Below are 19,472 nucleotides of genomic sequence, written 5' to 3'. Positions count from 1 at the left end.
GCCAAAATGACTAGAGTTGAATAAAAGCTACAGGTGCATGACGTGAAAAAAATCTGCCTAATCTTATTCTACAAAATAATAGTAGATACTATATACTCACTTTCAGAGTGTGCTGTTTTTGCAGTTAGTATACAAGACATACTGTACTTTACCATACAAACAGTGATAAGATAATTGATTTTTTTGAACTGGTTAACAAGAAAACCCGTACACTCGGATTTGACCATTTTTGCTTAAAGCTTTCATCCGTGTTTTCCTCCAGGCCTCTCCAGCAGGGTGGATCCCTGCCAACATCACGGTGACCCCAGATTGTCTGGGTGAAGAAAGGATGCTTTCCACGCTCACTACACCCACTCCATGTCACTCTACTATTATTTCTGACATGATTCTGTCATGCCGTTGCCTCTCATGTACCCGACTTCTCCCCCACCCACCCAACTTTGTTTCAGTGATTCAGTGATTCAGTGCTTCAGGCGGCAGTTGGCTGAGGCGGTTGTCGGGGTGATCTAACAATCTCCTGGGGTGGATTCATGTCTGTGTTTCTTCAAAGTGATCCAGGGCAGCACTCCAGCTTGAGGGGTGGTGTGTTTGCCCTCACAAAATATTCATGCGGATGGCACTTCAGCAGAACATTTTGGCAGCTTTACGCGTAAAAATACATTCATCATCTAAGCCCAGCCCCACGGTGTCGAAATGTATAAATGATTCATGCCAGCTGAATGGGCAGAGTATGCCAAAACACCCTATACCTTTTTCTATTTTGTGTTTAAATATCTTCAGGTAGAGTGAGGCAACAGTCTAAGCAATCAGATAAGTTAGTTACCTCACAGCTAGAGACTGAAAGGCAGAACACACTGCAGAATACTTTTGTTTTAAATATCCTTCTCTAATATTCTCACAGATATTGAATGTAATACTAAGTTTAAAGGAAGTAGTTTCGAGGACAGAAATAATTCTTAATGTTCTTGAGGCTTCAAACAGCTGAGGTTATTTTGTATCAGAGGCAGAATTGTTTTAACCCGACCGTAATCATAAGTCATATGTCATATTTCAGGAACAACAACGGCGAAAAGTAGGACCAGAGATTTATTTGCTTGGACAGACGACAAGACGGAGCTGTTACCAAAAGTGATACATGAGTATAAGGCGGTAACGGCGGTGGAAACACTGATCGGGAGTTGTTGCAAAGCAAATACGGGGACATATTAGAGCAGTACCAGGAGCATTATCTTCACCGGAGGAAGCCATGGCAAAGGGAAAGGAGCACCACAAATCCCAAAAGGTATGTCAGCCTTCTAAGTCTACTCTTATATATGTATATCAGTGCAATAACTACATCCATAACATGAATCTGTTCACATTTATTCATACCTCTATGCATACTTTTAATTAAGGGCAATAATTACATCCACATCTGTGAAATGTTGACATTCATTATGTGCAATATACAACTCTAATTCTATTGCAAATTACATTGGATTTATTTGTCTTACCTATTATTGTTTGAACCTGTATTGCTGAAATGATTCAATGATAATGACTTGTTTCTTGTACGGTGGTTGTTTATTAAGCTACAAAACAAAATGTGAAGTTTTGTAAAGACAAATCTACTGGGTACATTTAACATATAAAAAGTAGATAATAATTAGTAACTGTGTGCCAAGCACTATTTTGTTATCCCGTTTACAAACTGGGACCATTTTTTTAAATGACACCTGCATTGAACTTTGACCTATGTAGTCCACTGTGTCAAACCAGACCAGAGCTATCTATTCAAGTCTCTCTTTCTGGACTTCTCCTGGTTACTTCAGATGCACATGTGCACTGTACATCACTGGATGAAAGCCATCACTCACAGCCACCAGGTCAGTAATGATTAGGATATTTGCAGCTCTTTGAGGTATAATTAGAATGAAACCTTGCACCAAAATGAACTCTACAAGACCTCACTATGACTCTGGCATCATTTTATTATCAAGCGTTTATTGATTTTTACTATATATTCAACATATCTGTGTTTTTCTATCAAGAAAAAAAGTCAATTTGTTTATAATGCAGACTATCTGCTTCCTGATTTGATATAAATGAGTGTTTAATGAGCTCACCTTAAGGTCATACTCCTGGCGGGTGTCCAGGGTGTCGCTGCGGAGGTCAGACTTGAGCTCTATGTCATCTTTAAAGGGCTGATTAGAAGGAGAGAAGGACACAGAGGGGAGAAACTAAACCGTCAAACAACAAAACAAAACAAAAACAAAAAGGAGAGAGAAGGTGCCATAACGAAACAGAAGAGGGAAGGAGGCAACGGAGTATGACAGGAAAAGAGAAAATGGAATTCAAAGTGTTAAAAGGAGAGGTTCAAGGGGGAAAACACAGTTTGTTTTTTAGACAAAAAGTAAAGTATGGTGTTGGGAGAGGTTACTGAGTTAATCTGAGGTTTTTTCTACAGCTACAGGCTGTGTAAACAGTGTCCGGCCCAAGCACACATATCCTGCTGCTGCTCACCGAGTACATGGCCTTGACCATGCGCGAAGCCGTGGATACACTGCCGGAGTCCTCCTCTAAGCTGTGGGTCTCCTTGTTTATGGTCTCCACCTTTATGTCAGGTTTACCCAGCGTGACCCCGCGCCGACCTGGAAGTAAAACACGGCAAGGTTGAATACAGCTGGACACACGCATCTTGGCCGGTGTGTTTTCATGAGCAGGAGGAGTGAGTACCTACATTCATATGGTGAGAGGAACTCATGAAAACTTCTACTGTACATGCAGATCTGGTCTTGATAATGTATGTGTTAAGCACAGGGAGAGTATGACTCACTGCCTTTGCGCTGCCGGTAGAAGATCAGAACGAGCACCAGCAGTAAGATAAATAAGAAGATGGTAGAGACCACCGTCCCACCGGCTATTATCCCCACTGGGACTTCCTCTGGAATGAGAGAAAGAGAGGGGTGGATTGAGTAAGGGATGCAAAAGTCTGTCAATAGCTGCACAATACAGATTTAAAAGCAACAAAAACATCTTAAGAACTTAAATTACATGATGAACAAATAAAGTGAATACAACATGTCTGCTGTTGGCTAATCCAGTGGATTAAACACCTGACCAATCCAAATACTTCACACATCACATCAGGTAAATATAATAGAGCCTTTCTAGGGGATTTACAACATGGCCAACAATTAACTGTGTTATTCCCACTGGGATGGGGAGGGGCTCATATAATCCCCTGTCTATATGTCTTGAAAGTACCGGCTCTTTTCCTAACAGTTTCCAATGACGGCTTGTTTTCTTATGACTAAGGTTAAAGTTGTACTCCGTAAGATTTTCATCTTTTTAATTGTCTTTTAAGTTAATATCTATCAAATAGTGAGTTAAAATAATGGTGACTGAACATGTGACCCACTAATGAAATCACGTGTTGCCTTTTTTCTGAGTATTCCAAAATATGTGTCTGTGGCGACATTTCCTATCTAGATGTAAATAAGCCGCCATGTTAGTAATGCTGCCGACAGCGGTTGGTCTGCTGAACCAGATTGCCACTATGGTTATGCAGGTTCACTTGTATTCAGAAATCAGGAACTCCCATCTTCTGAGTCAGAGTTGTAGTAAGAGCAGAAGTGTAATAGGAACATGTGCGTGTGTATGGATTTAAGAGGGGAACATATAGGGGACGGACTGGAAGTAGAGAGGTAAATGTGTTTCAATAAAGTTTACAAAAGAGCAAAAAAAAAAAAGTCAACCCAGTGACAGTGAACATGACAAGATGGAGGGTTCCGAAAGAACAGGCTCGCCTGCAGTTACATCTTACCACCAAAGAGGCCGCTAGAAACAACATATCTCAATTCTTACGAAGTACAACTTTAAGGCCAAGCTACCGCTCCTCATCTGTTCAGACTGCACCATGGCCCATTAATCAATAAATAGAAAAAAATAATGTTTCTAAAATGTAGCACTTGAAGCAGTTTTGCTTTTGCTTATTTGATGATTTTTCGGGTAGTTTCTCCATGGTTGAAGCACGCTTTGGATAAAAGTATCAGCTAAATTAATGTAATGAATGAGTAATGGATGCTATCGCCCTTGGCACTTATTGTTGAGGGTTGTTGGGGCTGTACACACCCTGTAAGCAGTACCTGCAGACACATTCAGGTAATATACTTTTACATTTAACCTAATCCTGAAAGACAAAACAGAGCTTGTTGCAAAAAAGCTAATCATCTAACAGAAATGATCAGAAACTTAACATAACATGAACATATTTTAAGAAGTGTTAGACAACCTAGAAGCTACATCATTTCTTTTGCATTCAACAGGAAGTTACTTTAGAGTTTTATACAGAGAAATCCACTTGTTTTCTCCTTTGATCTCCTCCTGATGAAACCTTCTCATGAAACTGAGAGATGATGAATGGATTTATAAAACACACCTGTCTCCTCCAGTGTGATGATCATGGTGCCCGGGCCGAACGAGTTCCAGGCCGTGCAGTTGTAGGTGGACAGGAAGTCAGACTCCATCACGTTGTTGATGGTGAGGGTGGAGAGGACGCCGCCGCCCTCCGCTGATGGTTTGCTCTGCTCCACCGTGTACCTCTCCAGCAGCGTCCCCTTCTCCTTCTCCCACACGTTCTCCTTCCACGCCCACACCTGCAGCACGCACACACGCACACACACACACACCGTTACAGCTATTTTGATAACCAATTAATCGTTTTGAGTAAGATCTATGAAAATATAGTCAAAACTCTCTCATTCCAGCTTCTTTAATGTGAATATTTTCTGATTTTGTTCCTCCTCTATGATAGTAAACTGAATATCTTTGAGTTGTGGACAAGACAAGACATTTGAGGACGTCATTTTGGCTTTGGGAAAAACGGATCAACATCTTTCTACATTTTCTGACATTTTATAGCCCAAATAAAAGAAATAACTAATAATAATGAAACGATGCTATATGTTGCCACTCAAACCCTTATGTATCAGTCTATTAGGTTTAGGTAGGCTAAAGCAGATACTGCGGACATACAAAGAGGAGGTCATTTAATGCAAAATTAAGAACAATATAACTGAAATGCGAGGAAGATTAAACAAACAATGTATAAGCTCTGCAGAACCAGGTTAGCTGTTGCCTCTGGTGTTCAGTCTTTGTGCAAAGCTAGACTAACCAGCTTCTTACCCAGAATGTTGAACTAATCCTTTAGAGTCAGTCATAATAACAGTAAACAATATGTTAGTTAAATGAATGTGTTGTTATGATGAATGGATTTATTCAAAAACTCAACTAAATATTGTCCACATGAGTCTATGTCTTATGGCATCCCTTTTTATGTTGTCCACGGGCAAAATGGCAGGAAAAGTGATATTTGACCACGTGTTGTTATGACCGTGCTTACTCCATCAGAGCGCCCTGGCTTTGGAATGACCTGCCCGCGGAGCTAGGCCTTGCTCAATCAGGGTCCTCTTTTGAATCACCTCTTAAAACTCATTTTTATAGACATGCCTTCGTGTGATGCCGTCTTTTTATCTCTTTATCTCTTTCTCATTCTCTAATCTCCTCTAATGCTGCTCCATCTCCCCCTTTTTCTATCCCATGATGTGTAAATATGGTTATGTTATAGCCCATTGGAATTCACTATTATTATTATTATTGTTATTATTATCTTGTGTCATATGAACACATTCAGAAAACCCCAGTTGAATCATATAAACTTCCTCTAATTTATTAATTGATCAATTTTTGTATTTCTATTACTGTGATTCAGAAATATTATAATATTGCTTCAATATGAATATATATAAAGTAGAGTGGCGTTACATCTACTTAATATATTCATAGAAAGGATGAAAAAAAAGAAACAATCATATATTTCATCACATTAGAGTGACTGATTGATTTTTAGTGAAGAGAACATATTGTTAAAATATATCTACCTAACTTTTACCCATACTATGGGACGGTATGAGAGAAACAGACCACATCAATTTACATCACACTCACATATAAACACATTTTGCGTGACTTGCTAAGACCAGCAACAGTTTGCATGTTTCTACAGAGTCAAGTGGAGGTGGGAGGGGGTGACTGAGATGGCGAGAATCTTGCACTTTCTCCAACTTTAAAGCCACTAAAAGCAGCTGTATTATTCAGCATTGAAGTACTGTACTAAGGCGAGTTAATTATGCATAAGCCCACATGTTCCCATAATCTGCCCACTTATTCCAGAGAAGGATAATCTCCTGGCTGAGGCGTTTACTGGGACAACTGTTCCTCTCCCCTCCTTTATATTTTATAAATCTTTTTCTGTCCCAACCTCTGCTGCCTGCATTAAGAGCACACACTGAGTCAGGATGGATCCGTCACAGAGGAACTACTACTACCGCATCTTAGCGATACAGCCGAGTGGAGAAAGCATCCGCGCTGATTTCTGACGCAGGAGCTAAAAGCGTACCGGCTTAGTGTTAGTGTTGGTTTGTTTATGTGATGAGATGGAGGGAAATTCTGTAAAGTTTAAGGGTGAGTCACCACTCCAAAAGAAAAGGGGACAGTGCCTAAAAGCATTTACTGTGCAGGAGTGGAGCCATTTAGGAACAGGAGGGTACAGTAACAGTAAAATACAAATCCCTGTCAGACTAAAAGGTACGACCTTGTGCTCTTTGTGATCCAAGCTTTTCCTTGTTTGGCAGTTCTTGGTCTTAATAATTGATTCTGGGCTGGACATTTTTATTGTGGGTTTGGTGCCAGAAATGTTTCATAGGACTGTTTTTCCATTTTTTTCACGTTTTCACTTACGATCTTATCAGGAGGAGGTGTACTGGCTATGTAGCATTTCACTTCTCCTCTCTCCCCTTTCACTGCATACTGGACTGGATCACTGGAGATGATGGGGGGACCTGTATTTGCCAAAAATGGGAAGATTTGTGAGTGGAAGAATTATAATTACACTTAAAATATGATAAACTGCAAAAAATCATATTCAAGCCTGGTGGGTGTTTTCTCTCTCTCTCTCTTTCTTTCTTTTTTTTTTTTTTAAATACATTGACCTTACCAAGTCTGTCTAAGAGGAATTGTATTATTTTCTAATTAAATGGCCACCACTTTGGACATGCAGCGTTTCTTTTTTTTCAATTACTGACAAGCTGACCTTTTATAAAGTACATGCTTTTCATCTACAGACAGTGACACATTAAATTGTGTGGATGTTTTCTGACCGTTGACTGTGAGTGTGACCTCAGTCTCTCCTACTCCGATCCGTGGGACGATGGCCTTGCATACATACTGGCCAGCATCCGCTTGGCTCACCGTCTTCAGATACAGGTAGTTGCTGTTACTCAGAACCTGTGGGCGAGTGAAAAAAATGTAAACAAGACAAATTTGCTAAACAACAGGAGGGGATGAACAAAATAAAGGCCACATATGCATACGTAGACGAGAGGCTAATGTATTGTACAGTCTCCTCTATACCTTATCATGTTACATATTTGCATTTACGTATACGTGCTCGACCCTAAATGGTTAACAATGCTTCTACATCTGCTTTTAACCCATCACAAAGGTTTTGCAGTTGCCTAGCAACCACATCCATCAGGAAATTAGCTGTGGGAAAATTATGGCTAAATATGTAGCCACCTAGAGAGAGTGGAATACCTGAACAAGAGTGATTACATAGATTTAGGTGTTCATAAGTCACTCCATGAGGCAGATTTAATTTACTCTAAACCCACTGAACTGTAGTTCAATGAAAGCAACAATATTAATGTTCACATAAACCCATTAGCCATGCCTGCAGCTTCTGGCTGGTAGATGGTAACATGAAAACAGTGATGGATCATTTATTAAATTCAATTATTTAATAAAAGTAAAAATAGAATAGAACAGGGCGTCCTGGCGGCCTTGTGGCTAAAGGAAAAGTTTGACATTTTGTGAAATACACTTAAATGTTTTCTTGTTGGAATTTAGATGAGAAAACGTCTGTGCTGTAAATAGAAACCAGAGCCAGCAGACAGTTAGCTTAGCTTAGCATAAAGACTGGAAAACAGGGACACAGCTAACCTGACTCTGTTCAACGGTAACAAAATGCCCCTACACTGCACCAGCAACAGCAACATGTAAACCACAACATCATCAACAAAAGTCATTTCCATAGAGCTCTGTTCTAGACTGTTTTTTTATTGCCACTCTCGGTGGAGTTCTGAGCATTAGCGCCCACTCCCACAGTGTGTGTGTGTGTGTGTGTGTGTGTGTGTGTGTGTGTGTGTGTGTGTGTGTGTGTGCGTGTGCCTGTGCGTGTGTCCGCTCACGCCTGCACCGCGGATCGATTGTCAATAGAATGACCATTAATTTTGTGTCCTCTCCCGTCTGCAGGGAAAACAGGTTATATTGGTGTGTAGTATTAATAAACATATGCTTGTCGGCAATTAGTAGCGAGATTATGTTCCAGTGCAGAATTACATCCATACTAGTGCAATAAGGTTAAAGTTACATTGTATTCATTTATTTATTTGACTTATTATTTTAGAACATGTGTTGTTTTGCTCAGATGTTATTTTTGCTTAATTTTTAATGCACTGATGAGGAGCAACACCCCTAAACCGCTGTTGGTCCGGCCGCTCCCATACGTAGCTACATTAAAACCGCAACATTTGTGTTGGGTCTCACAGGATCAAATCCCTCTCTAACAAGATATAACAAGTTAATTAGTCAACTTTAAAGCAGCTGGTAAGCAAATTTAGTAATATGTCACTGAATGTATTAAATATAATCCGACATTAAGTGATAAAAGGAATAAAGGAAATTGAGAGAAATGAGTCATGACAGGGAAAAAGAGAAGAGAAAAAGACATCTAGGTGAACAGAAAAGATATTGCCCCTGAATGGCTGCTTTTGTAAACACCGGAGAAAAAAGTGTGAACTGTAAAAATAGTGTGAACACGAGAACAGAGGGAAGTGTGGGCTCTGAGCTTCTTACCATGTTTGAACCCTTTTTGAACCAGGTGAGCGTGAGCGGAGGGTTCCCAGCCCATTTGCAGTTGAGGGTGACATCTGAGTCAACATCTACAGTTTTTGGCTGCGGCTCCACCAACAGAATTGGACCGACTGGAGACAGGGAAGCAGAAAGAGACGTTCTTTGTTGTGCCTGAGTAATAATGCAGTAGGACTAAAGGGGAAGAAGAGCTGCTCAGAGGAGAGAGAAAACAACAACAATGGTGTGTTTGATCCCTCTGTCTCCAGACTGTAGTGAGTGAAGTGGGCCACAAGCACATGAACAAGGTGAGATGAGTGTTTTGTGACTCACAGTGAACGTCCACCAGGATGCTGACGTTGGTCTTTCCCACGGCGTTGAAAACCAGACAGGAGACGGGCTCGGTGAAGAAGGAGTGGTCGGCCTTGGTGGTGAACACGCTCTCTCTGGCACCCTGCAGCACCACGCCCCCCTTAGCCCAACTGTGGATAAAATGTTACACACAATGAAAATATCTACACACCCTGGAACAACATACTGATTTAAATGGAAACTATAAAAAATGTTCCTTTGGCCACTTAAGGTGGACTTAAGAATACAGGCTCCTTTCAAAATTAAATAAACAATAATATATTTCTGTCACACTTGGCTCTGTGAAAATGAGAATGTGCTTGTACAGAGTGTGGATGCAGACCTGTAGCCCATGATAGGAGGGTTGGCGTGAGCCTGGCAGGTGAAGGTGACTCTGTCGCCCTCCAGGACAGAGCGAGGCTCAATGGACAAGGTCACTGCTGGTGAATCTGTAGGAGAAAGAGAGAGACTCACATAACAACAGTCTTATTACGTCCAATATATGCTGCAATCTGAACGACGCTCTGATGCAAAATGGCTGCCGTGCATTACTTAGTGATGGCTATAAAACATTCAGCTGCTGGCAGATGGTTCAAAATATGACGCCATGTTGCTTTTAATTAGTCTAAAATGATAAAAAAAAAAAGTCATGTATGTTTAGTTTAGTTTAGTTTATTTGTTTATAGTTTTGTGGATAGCCCCCTTTAATCAACTGTACGGTAACAGGAGCACATTTATAATTACGGCAGGCCTAAGCAAAAGGGGAAAAAGACAAACAGAGACATATCGCACACAAGAGCAAACGAGCAAGCACAGATGATGGCAAACGCATCGAGACAGTTCGTGCGACAAAAACAACACTCAGGAGACGGGGGAAAGAGGCCACAGAGGTCACATTGAAAGCACATACGAGACAGAACTTTCTGGCAGGTAGCAGAGGTGGAGCGGCAGCAACGATGATCGTCACGTCAAACACACACATCACATCTGACAGAGATGAGATGTGTGCGGTTATAGTTGTCAGACAGCCATGTTTTAAGGTGTGCTGTAAAGGTGGAGTATGTAAGTATATCTTTGATAGTGGTAGGCAGTGAATTCTTTTGTTTTGATCTAACAGAAAATGATTGTTGACCATATGTGCTTTTCCTAAATGGGATTAGAAGGTCACCTGGTGTGGTGCTTCTGGTGATCTGATTACTGCTGTTATGTTGGATTATGGATGAGTTTAAAGGAGGAGGAGCGGTGTTACGCAGAATTTTGAAGACCAGGCAGATGTTTTTATATTTGATTGCATCTTTCCAGCTCAGCAGTTACCGTTTATTTAATATACTACAATGATGTGAACTGTTAGGCTTCTGGGCCAAAACTTTGAGTGTTTTCTTGTAAAGGGTTGGTAATGGCTTGAATGACAAACTGTTAGTTTGTCCCCAGCTTGTCATACAGTATGTTAGATGTGACATGTATATTTCATATAGATACGTAGTATGAACATATGTAGTATGTAGCAGGGAAGTGTAAGTCTATATTGTGTTAAAAATGGCAATCTTTCAATGGTAATGTAATATATCTACTGTTTTAGCTACACAACAATGATACTTCTTGAGTTACAGCGAGCTTCCCTCTTTATGGGACCAGTCCCAGCCTGGTCAGATGCGTACATGAACTGATGAAGCCTCTTGGATGAGAGGTGAAACGTCTTCCTAGACAAATAACCAAGTCCAGTTGCTTTTCACTGAAATTGCTTTGGGGATAACGCTGTCTTGGACAAATGAGAACATTCACTGGCTTCCCTCTTTATAATATTTAAGTGCTTACGGTGTACGTTGAGGCTGACGGTTGTGCTTTTGCCGCTGGGAACAGCCAGGTTGGTGGCCACGCAGCTGTAGTTCCTCCCAGTGTCAGTGTCGACAGGCTGGATGGGCAGGTAGCTACGTGTGGTCACCCTCTTCCTGTCTGGAAGCACCTCCTGAAGATGCAGGGCAGAAAGACAATGGTGAAACATTTACAGATAAAATACTGTAAATGTAACATTTCATGAACATGTGTGTTGTGTTTCCTGGTCGATGTGGTGTCTATTTTAGACTTACAGTGGTACTGGCGGCCCCCTCCACAGGCAGACCATCTTTGAGCCACTCAATCATAGAAGGAGGTTTAGCCCCTCGAGACACACAGCTCAGGTTATATGACTCCCCAGCGTTAAGCAACACCTCCGGACCCCCATCGATCACGGGGTTGTCTGGGGGGACTGGAGCGGGAGAGGAAAGTGTGAGAAACACACAACAAATACTTTCTATAGAAAATGACACTGACACACGTGCACACAAACGTACTGAGGACAGTGAGTTTGGCCCTCCTGGACCTCAGGGCGGCATCAGGGGCCTGGCACTCGTACAGGGAGTCATCAGACAGATCAGCTGACAGGATCTCCAGGTTGTACTGGCCCAGCTCCTGCACACGCAGCACGCGGTACCTGGGCCAGGCTGGGACACACGAACACACACACACGCACACACACACAGTAGACTTTGAATGATCATAATAACTTTTATGGCACACACACATCTATTTAAAGTTACAGCTGCTCATCAGACAGCGGGCGAAAAGTGTTAGGGGCTGGCATATTTTCAAATCTTAATTATTGAATTCAGGATTTATTTAACACTGTTGGATCAGTTTAAAGACTAACAAAGACCGTTTTGTTGAGTTTTATTTAGTTTGAACTCTGACGGGGTCGCTGCAGCACACAAACCTGGCTGTAACGCCAGTTGCTGGACTGATGGTGGCCGATTGAAAAATTTTAACATATCGCCCCAACGCATATACACTATGTTTCAATTGTAAAGTGACAAAAAAGGGCAATAAATATATTCTCATATATTCACTCTTCTCAATCATCATATAAAAAATAATTATTAATTTGATTTTTTCCTATCTTCCTCTTCTCTGAAGGTGAATTTATGTCACTAAATTTTTAGTATTTTATCTTCTCAGCAGCTAATTTGTCACGTCCCCATATCCCCATGTGGTCTGTATCAGAAACTGAAAAGATGCAACACCACGCTGCTTGTGTCAGCTCATGCTGATAAGAAAACATCAGGTCAGTATCATACATGAATACATGACAATCAGACTTTTTTCTGTCAGTGACACCAGAGAGACGCATGGCCACATGATGTGGCAGATCTTCACAAACACACGTCCCAACATACGCATTCATACGACCGCACGATGCACACACAATCACACAATCCTCCCTTTCCCTTCCCCCATCCGCCACACAGCCCAGCTGTGTCACTCCTGTTCATTCTCACCATTAGGTGGCATCCATGCTCTCTCTCACCAGCAGGGGGAAAAGATGAATGCATTATGACAGCAACGTTTTAGAGGACTCAAATCGACTCTAGTCCATGGTGCAGAATTCATGTTTGCTGCCCAGACGTAGATCGCATGTGAAATTCTCTGTGTCGTTTTCATGTGCAGCCTCCGAACTGAGCTTCGCTGCTTGCCTAACCTTGTGTGTCCTTGTTTCTGCATGTGTGTGTGTCTGTGTGTGTGCCTTGCATATACGTGCATTTGCATGTGAAATGTTGAGAGCGAGAAACCGTATGAAAAACCCAGAGAACGAGGGGGGGCTGAGGGACAGAGCCTCACACACAAACAACCTGTGTGTATGTGTATGTGTGCATGAAGCGACCAGTGTTCATTCACGTTTTTATTTAAAAGCTTTGGCTTGAAGCACTGGACCATTACAGTAACAATATGATTCAGGGGAAGGAAGAAGGGAGAGACAGAAAGAATGGAGAAGGGACAGAAGGGTTGACGGAAAGATGAGAGCATGAACTGAGAGTGTGTCAAGCAAGACGAGGGTAAGGAGAGAGAAAGAGAGACGAGGTAGAGAAGTTAAATGAAGAATAGCAGAGAGGGCTCAGTACAACAGAGGCAGCTGAAAGAGAGAGGGAGAGGAACAAGGGAGCTTAGATGAGGAGGTCGCAGAGGAATAGCATGACAAGACAGGAGAGGAGTGGAGGGGATAGGAGAGGAGAGGAGAGGAGAGGAGGGGAGAGGAGAGGAGAGGAGGGGAGGGGGGGGAGGAGAGGAGAGGAGAGAGCTAAAAAATTAAAAAAACAAAATCCAAAATCAGTGTAGGGGAGAAGGGAAGGGGAGACTAAAGGGAAATGAAAATAAATTCTGATAAAGCAAAGTGGAGGAGGAATATACATATATACAGAATAATATGAAGCACAAAGTCGGGGAAAAGACAGTGCCATCAACAAAAAAAACAGCCGCATGTCACAAATGATGCAGTCTCCCTCTGGACCAATCAGATACAATTATGCCCATTTGTTTTTGACCAGTAATTGCACAGCCCCCTTTGGGCTAATCAGTGCAATTCTGAAAATGCAGCAACACAGCGATGAGATGCATCATTCCCCCAAGTTTCGTCAAAGTCAGACAAGCTGTGTCTTAAATTGTTGTTGTTGACAAATAGACAGGCAGGACACTTAATAAATCAAACTGGAAATGTCCTCACTAGGGACAAAAAGCAAAGACAAACTGAGGTGAACGGTAATAGAACATGGGTCACATATTAGTTGATGAATCGCCCTTTCAAGGAAACTAATGACATTTTTATATAACAGATAATGACCAGTGTAACCCAGTGCTGATATGACATATGAGGTGATGATGTGATGCTCCTTAACCAAACTGAAGGGTGTCAGGGTAAAATGTGCCCAAGGGAGCTTTTGGTTTCCCATCATGCACTTATATGTGTAGACAATGGTCAAAGTTTACATCAACCTAAATCAGTGCACCTTTTGTCACAACATGGTGTGATGGCGTAGCTGCTGTGGTAGTGTAACAGTAGCCTCTTACATCTCTTGGCAAAAACTGCACTGCTGGCTCAATCTAGCTGTAACTACTAAAAATATTTTGTCAGCATACATTAGCCATCACAGTTACACACACGCAATGTTATACTGGGCGAGTGTGTGTTATTCAAAATACTGAGAGTTCTGCATTTGGGAAAAAAACTGATTTCACATATCTGGGACATGAAACAGCATAGTTAGTAAATTTTGCAAAATGATCTACGATGATCTGATGTTTTTGTCATAAATATTAGCCAAAGGCTAGGAAACCAAAGCGCGTCGTGTTCAGTCAGCCTATTGTAGCTGACTGGTTATTGTGATGATGAATATACAGCTGACGTTAGCCTTTAGCTACAAGCAATGCTCTGCTTGTACAGCCTCAAAGAGCTGCTAGCATGGCTGTAGACTTCAATCCAAATCCACTGGAAACCCACATCAACAATATCCTTCTAAATATGTAATTTAGGATCGTATCTACATACAGTAAGTATAGAAAAAGTATTAACAATTTGTTTGAATATAAATTCAAAATATGGTTTATTCAGTTTTTTAACTGCCCTGGTGTTTGGAGAAGGCAGGTTTATGTTCAGAGATTTATTACGCAATAAATTCCGAACCAATCATAAAAAAGTAATATTTTCAACACAACAAAACCTCTCTGCTCCCCCCTCCAGAGTCAAATTATATCTCTCCCTCACACAACTTTTGTAATATAGTTACATATTGCATATTTTTGATCTGCCAGCGATTGTTAGCTATCTAGCTGTCTGTCATCGATCTTTCCGGCCAACTATCTCCGCTTTGCCGCATCATGTGCACAAATACCGGTGGAGATGACAATTAGCATGAGTCAGTCAATGCGTTTCCATGCACATCAGTAACCTGAAAATGGCCTTACCCTGGTTAAGGGAATAATCAGGTTATTAAAGTTCCCCTTGTATACACGAGCAGGGGTTGAATGGGAAAATGACGGAGTAACTCGACCTCCAGTAACAGAAGGTGGAGCTCCACCAACAGACAGTTGGACTGAATCCGTCTTTTTTTGTCAAATTGTCAAAATCACAAGCGGACGACTTTTGGTTTAAAGGTAACACTATGATTCTTGTTTTTTTTCACGTTGTTTTCGCCGCCGTTGCTTCCTGGTTTACTCTATTTCCCGGTCAAAATCCAGTGCGGTGGAGTGGGGAGGGGGAGTTCTAACCCACGGAGCATGCGCAGACGCAACCCGATAATAATCTGGGTAAGATGTTTTAATGCACGAATAATCAGGGAACTGAAGCAGTCCTCTAGGGCTATGAGAAGGGGATGATACAGGGTATGGTACACTGATATTCACTTGTGCCATGTTGTTTGTGCCGGTTGTCATGGGAGCTGTCAATCAAAACTCAATCGGCCACGCCCACACAGTCGTGAGACTGGTCTAAACAGCAAAATTAGCTGTTTTATACAAACATGTTTTGTAATAGTTATGAATGTTAATTTTCACTCAGATTTTTGTAGATGCTTAATGAGACACCTAACTTTGATATCATATATAATGTTTTACTTTTCTAAGCCATGTTTCATAGCCTGTTGCATAGCCTCACGTCACCTAATGTCACCTGTGTCTCTGAATACTCTGCAGACTACAGCCGAGGCCGACATATACATATTTCTTGCACTTGCAGGAGAGGAAATAACTCTCCTTACCAGCAGGCAGTTGTAGTCTGTATTCGTCATTCAAAAAGGGAAACATCTAAACCGACAGGACAGATTCAGGATGCTAGTTAGCACATGAACATCACTACCCGATGTGGAAAGAAGAAATTATAACTACCATGCCCGAGCGAACAATAACACAAACAATTAGGTACCACTTCTGCGAAAGAACTCAACAGCTAAAAAAAAATCTCAGCTGCTATAGCAAGTTTGTTTTCGACCCCACATCATCTTGACTTTAGCCATTTGTTAAGTTTCCTTCCTTCTGTGTCTCTTCTCGTGTGCTTACTGAACTGCCGATCAGTGTGCTTTCTCTCACTGACGGGATCTGACGGCTCTGCGGTGGATTCAACATGCTGAATCAGATGAAAAACAATGGTGTGTGACAGACCGCAGAAGTTATGGTAACGGTCGCTCACCGTCACCCCAACTTTGACCGGCGGCCTACTGCAGGCATGGTGTGTCCCCCGCCTCTGGTCTGGTTTTATATTAGCTGAGGTACTCCACTTATCCCCCGGTAACTGCAGATCCTTCCGATACAAGAACCTCTGTTTTCGAAATCACTGGTTATCTACAGCATTGTTGGCATGCATGCTACTACAGTGACGGTTCTTGTTGGGTGTTTGATCTCTTCTAAAGTAAAAAGATCCCATTTTATTCCAAGTTTATACATTTTCTGTGTGGCACCTAGATGGCCTCCAGAGTTTCAGACTGAGAGCAAAGCTGAGCTCTGACCCACTATAAGCTGTACACATAAACAAATCCCGCCTCTGCACTCTGAAATGCGGCATAAGTTAAACGAGAAAATGGATGAGCAGGCTTGGCCATGGTTTAAAGAGTACCAGAAAGAACTCAAGACGTTCACAACATCTCTGCAGCTTTAAACATGCAGAATAACGTTTTGCCTATCAGCGGCTTCAATCCAAAAGTATCAGCATCAGCTTTCAAACAGCCATCTTAGTCACATGCTGGACAGAGTGAAGGAAGCCTGAGGAGGCTGTATGATGTCTCACCCCGGAGGTCCTCTCCGATGCCCAGAGCCAGGCCATCTTTGGTCCACTGAACAATGCCTGAGTAGTTGAAGACAACACAGGACAGGATCACCCTCTGGCCCCGCACCACCGACTGGTCTGCCGGCTCCTGAGAGAACCTCGCTGTCCACACTGGGGAGACAAAAAGGGAGGATAGGGATTGGGAGAAAGGGAGGGATAAGTTTCTCCATTTGTACACAAAGCATGCAAGCTACTGTAAAATCACCCCAACCGCATATATCACATATTATTGCGTCTGTGGTATTGTGGTTAATTGATTAAAATCTGCATTCCCCCCCGGCAGATATGGAATGCCATCTTTGATCACACGTTGGCAACAGAGTTGGAGAAGAAGAAAGAGAAAGAAAGACAGACAAGACAAAGAGGTGGTTAACGCTGACTCAGGAGGGGAGAGCTGGGAGATCAAACAGGCAACTTCATCCATAGGGTTTCTTACACCGCTTTTCTTCTAGTCCTGACTTTTATTTCTTCAAAACTCTCTGGCCCTCCCTCTCCTCTCTCTCTCTCTCTTTCTCTGTTTCTTCATTCCTCCCTATGAGTCATCTCCCAGGCTTCCACTCCACAACCAAAACTACAGTGGCTGTCATTGTCTACTAGGCTCTCTCCCTCTGGTTTGTGATCCACTACCACGGCAGATAGAGCGGCTAGCCCACCGACCGACTGTCTAACATGAGGGGGAAAACAAGAAAAAACCCTCAGCTATTGTTCCGCGCCATATGATGACAAGTTGCAATTAGCCGTCCCTCGAAGACACAACACCCGTACAATAGAGGAGAGGCAATCAACCGTGGAGGATTTACATCTCGCTTTAAATTGTCATTCTTTCCGTCCTGTCTCTCGCTTTTCACTTTCCCCCCTCTCCCACTTGTTATTTCAAAGAATCTCGTACAGTAGATCATTAACCCAATGCTGCATAGTACACCCCCCTCCTCCACTGTCATTACCTCTCTCCTTCTATTCTCTCTCTATAATGCTCTATGTCCTTTACCTAAATTGCTTTGCTTCACTCTCTACTTTTCCCTCTATATGTATGCATCCCCACTCGCCTCCTTCACTTTGTACATCTATAATGCTGTCAATGAATGTCCTTTTGCCTGCACTGATTTTCCTCTAGCTCTCCTCCACTGTATGCACCTCTTTCTTTCTATATACATATATAATGTTTTATATGTCCTTTTACCCATAATGCTTTCTATTTCTGTGTCCACCTCCTCGCTGGTTGGAAGGGGGTTAGAGGCGGACTGTCACAACTCATTTATCACATTAAATATCAGCCCTCGAGCATTTTCTCTCCCTCCTTTTCTCATTCCCCCGTTCATCCGTCTCTCTCTTCTCTCACTTTTTTCCCTCACTCACCCTTTTCTTCACCTCCTACCATTTACGTCTCTCCTTTTCACTTCTCCACTTTTTTTTTATCACTCACCCCCGCCCCCTTTCCTGTACACTCCCTCTCTCATTCCCTCACACTTCTCCCTCTGAGCCCTCCGGTGCTTTTCTGAAGGTTCCCATCTCTCTCACTATTCTTTAACAACTGCCATATGCCTCTGCACCCCACCTCCCGCCTCCCCATCATGACCCTCCGTCCCTATCTCTCACGTTTCCCCTCTCTTTCATATACTCAGACATACACTCTCCCCCTATCATGTCAGATTTGGGTGTGATTTGCAGAGGTACAATATGCCTGATAATACAAAAGAACCCAGTCATGCAAAAAGATTTCCTTACCAATCATAACAATGGCTTCTGACAGTGCAGCACATTAATATTCTGAAGATAAAGGAGATTTGCGAGGATGCACGGCGAAAAGGGAATCAGATGCAGATGGAGCTTTGCAGCATGTATACCTAGAATAATTTAGCACTGAACCAAAAATAATAATAAAGGCGGCCCTTAATTTGCTCCCTGAGGAACACCCAAATGAACTGGATTAATAAAATAAGAAGAAAACAAAGCAAACAACAAAGCAAGGATTGGTTATGAGAAGTTGGGAAGTGAAATCATGTCATATAAGCAACAAAGTATTTAACTGTAAACATAGTAAAGGCACCACTGGAATGCATGTTTTCATCAGCTAGCCTAGCACAAAGTTAAATGATTCTTCAAATGGCTACTACATGCTGACTTGAAGAAAACTATGGCTGTATTAAGGTAAAAAAGGAACTGAAGTCGGGTGTATTTCTTCATCAGAATTTAGGATCTGGTCTGTTCATCTAATATGTTTTTGTAATTTGTGTCTTAATGGCGATTTTGAAAATGATGATGACATTAAAGTTTTTTTACAACCCTCTTAGTATGAGTGATGGGGTTCAACATGAACATACAATTTTCTGCCAAAGTTTCTGTATTTATTTATTTTTTATCTGTGCTCTTAGTTTGACGTGGGTGGAGTGAGTTAGTTGGTAATAATTATTGAATAATACTTAAGGATGGTTTGTTATTCAGAATTTGACATTTTATTGTTTCTCCTTCAGTCATGAATATTTAATGGTACAGAGAAACACTTAAGATTCAAAACAAAGTTTTCAGGTTCTATCAACAGGACTGTGTTTGA

General features: G+C 41.8%; 1 protein-coding gene across 1 annotated transcript in view; it reads right to left on the bottom strand.

Annotated features, from left to right (window-relative positions):
- kirrel1a (kirre like nephrin family adhesion molecule 1a) overlaps positions 1-19,472 on the bottom strand; it is a 36,460-nt gene that overhangs the window by 3,210 nt on the left and 13,778 nt on the right. Inside the window, exons 2-14 of the mRNA XM_083937149.1 lie at positions 16,883-17,032; positions 11,631-11,780; positions 11,388-11,545; positions 11,116-11,266; positions 9,644-9,749; positions 9,283-9,431; positions 8,956-9,083; positions 7,200-7,326; positions 6,781-6,881; positions 4,421-4,637; positions 2,816-2,923; positions 2,503-2,630; positions 2,106-2,183 (exon numbers count right to left, since the gene is read on the bottom strand). Of these exons, the coding sequence (XP_083793275.1) occupies positions 2,106-2,183; positions 2,503-2,630; positions 2,816-2,923; positions 4,421-4,637; positions 6,781-6,881; positions 7,200-7,326; positions 8,956-9,083; positions 9,283-9,431; positions 9,644-9,749; positions 11,116-11,266; positions 11,388-11,545; positions 11,631-11,780; positions 16,883-17,032 (1,751 nt within the window). The remainder of the gene's footprint in view (positions 1-2,105; positions 2,184-2,502; positions 2,631-2,815; positions 2,924-4,420; positions 4,638-6,780; positions 6,882-7,199; positions 7,327-8,955; positions 9,084-9,282; positions 9,432-9,643; positions 9,750-11,115; positions 11,267-11,387; positions 11,546-11,630; positions 11,781-16,882; positions 17,033-19,472) is intronic.

The sequence above is a fragment of the Echiichthys vipera genome (genome assembly GCF_963691815.1).
Source record: "Echiichthys vipera genome assembly, chromosome: 22".
Classification (NCBI taxonomy): Eukaryota; Metazoa; Chordata; class Actinopteri; order Perciformes; family Trachinidae; genus Echiichthys; species Echiichthys vipera.
Note: the sequence above shows the minus strand (reverse complement) of the source record. Positions and strands in the feature narration are given on the sequence as shown.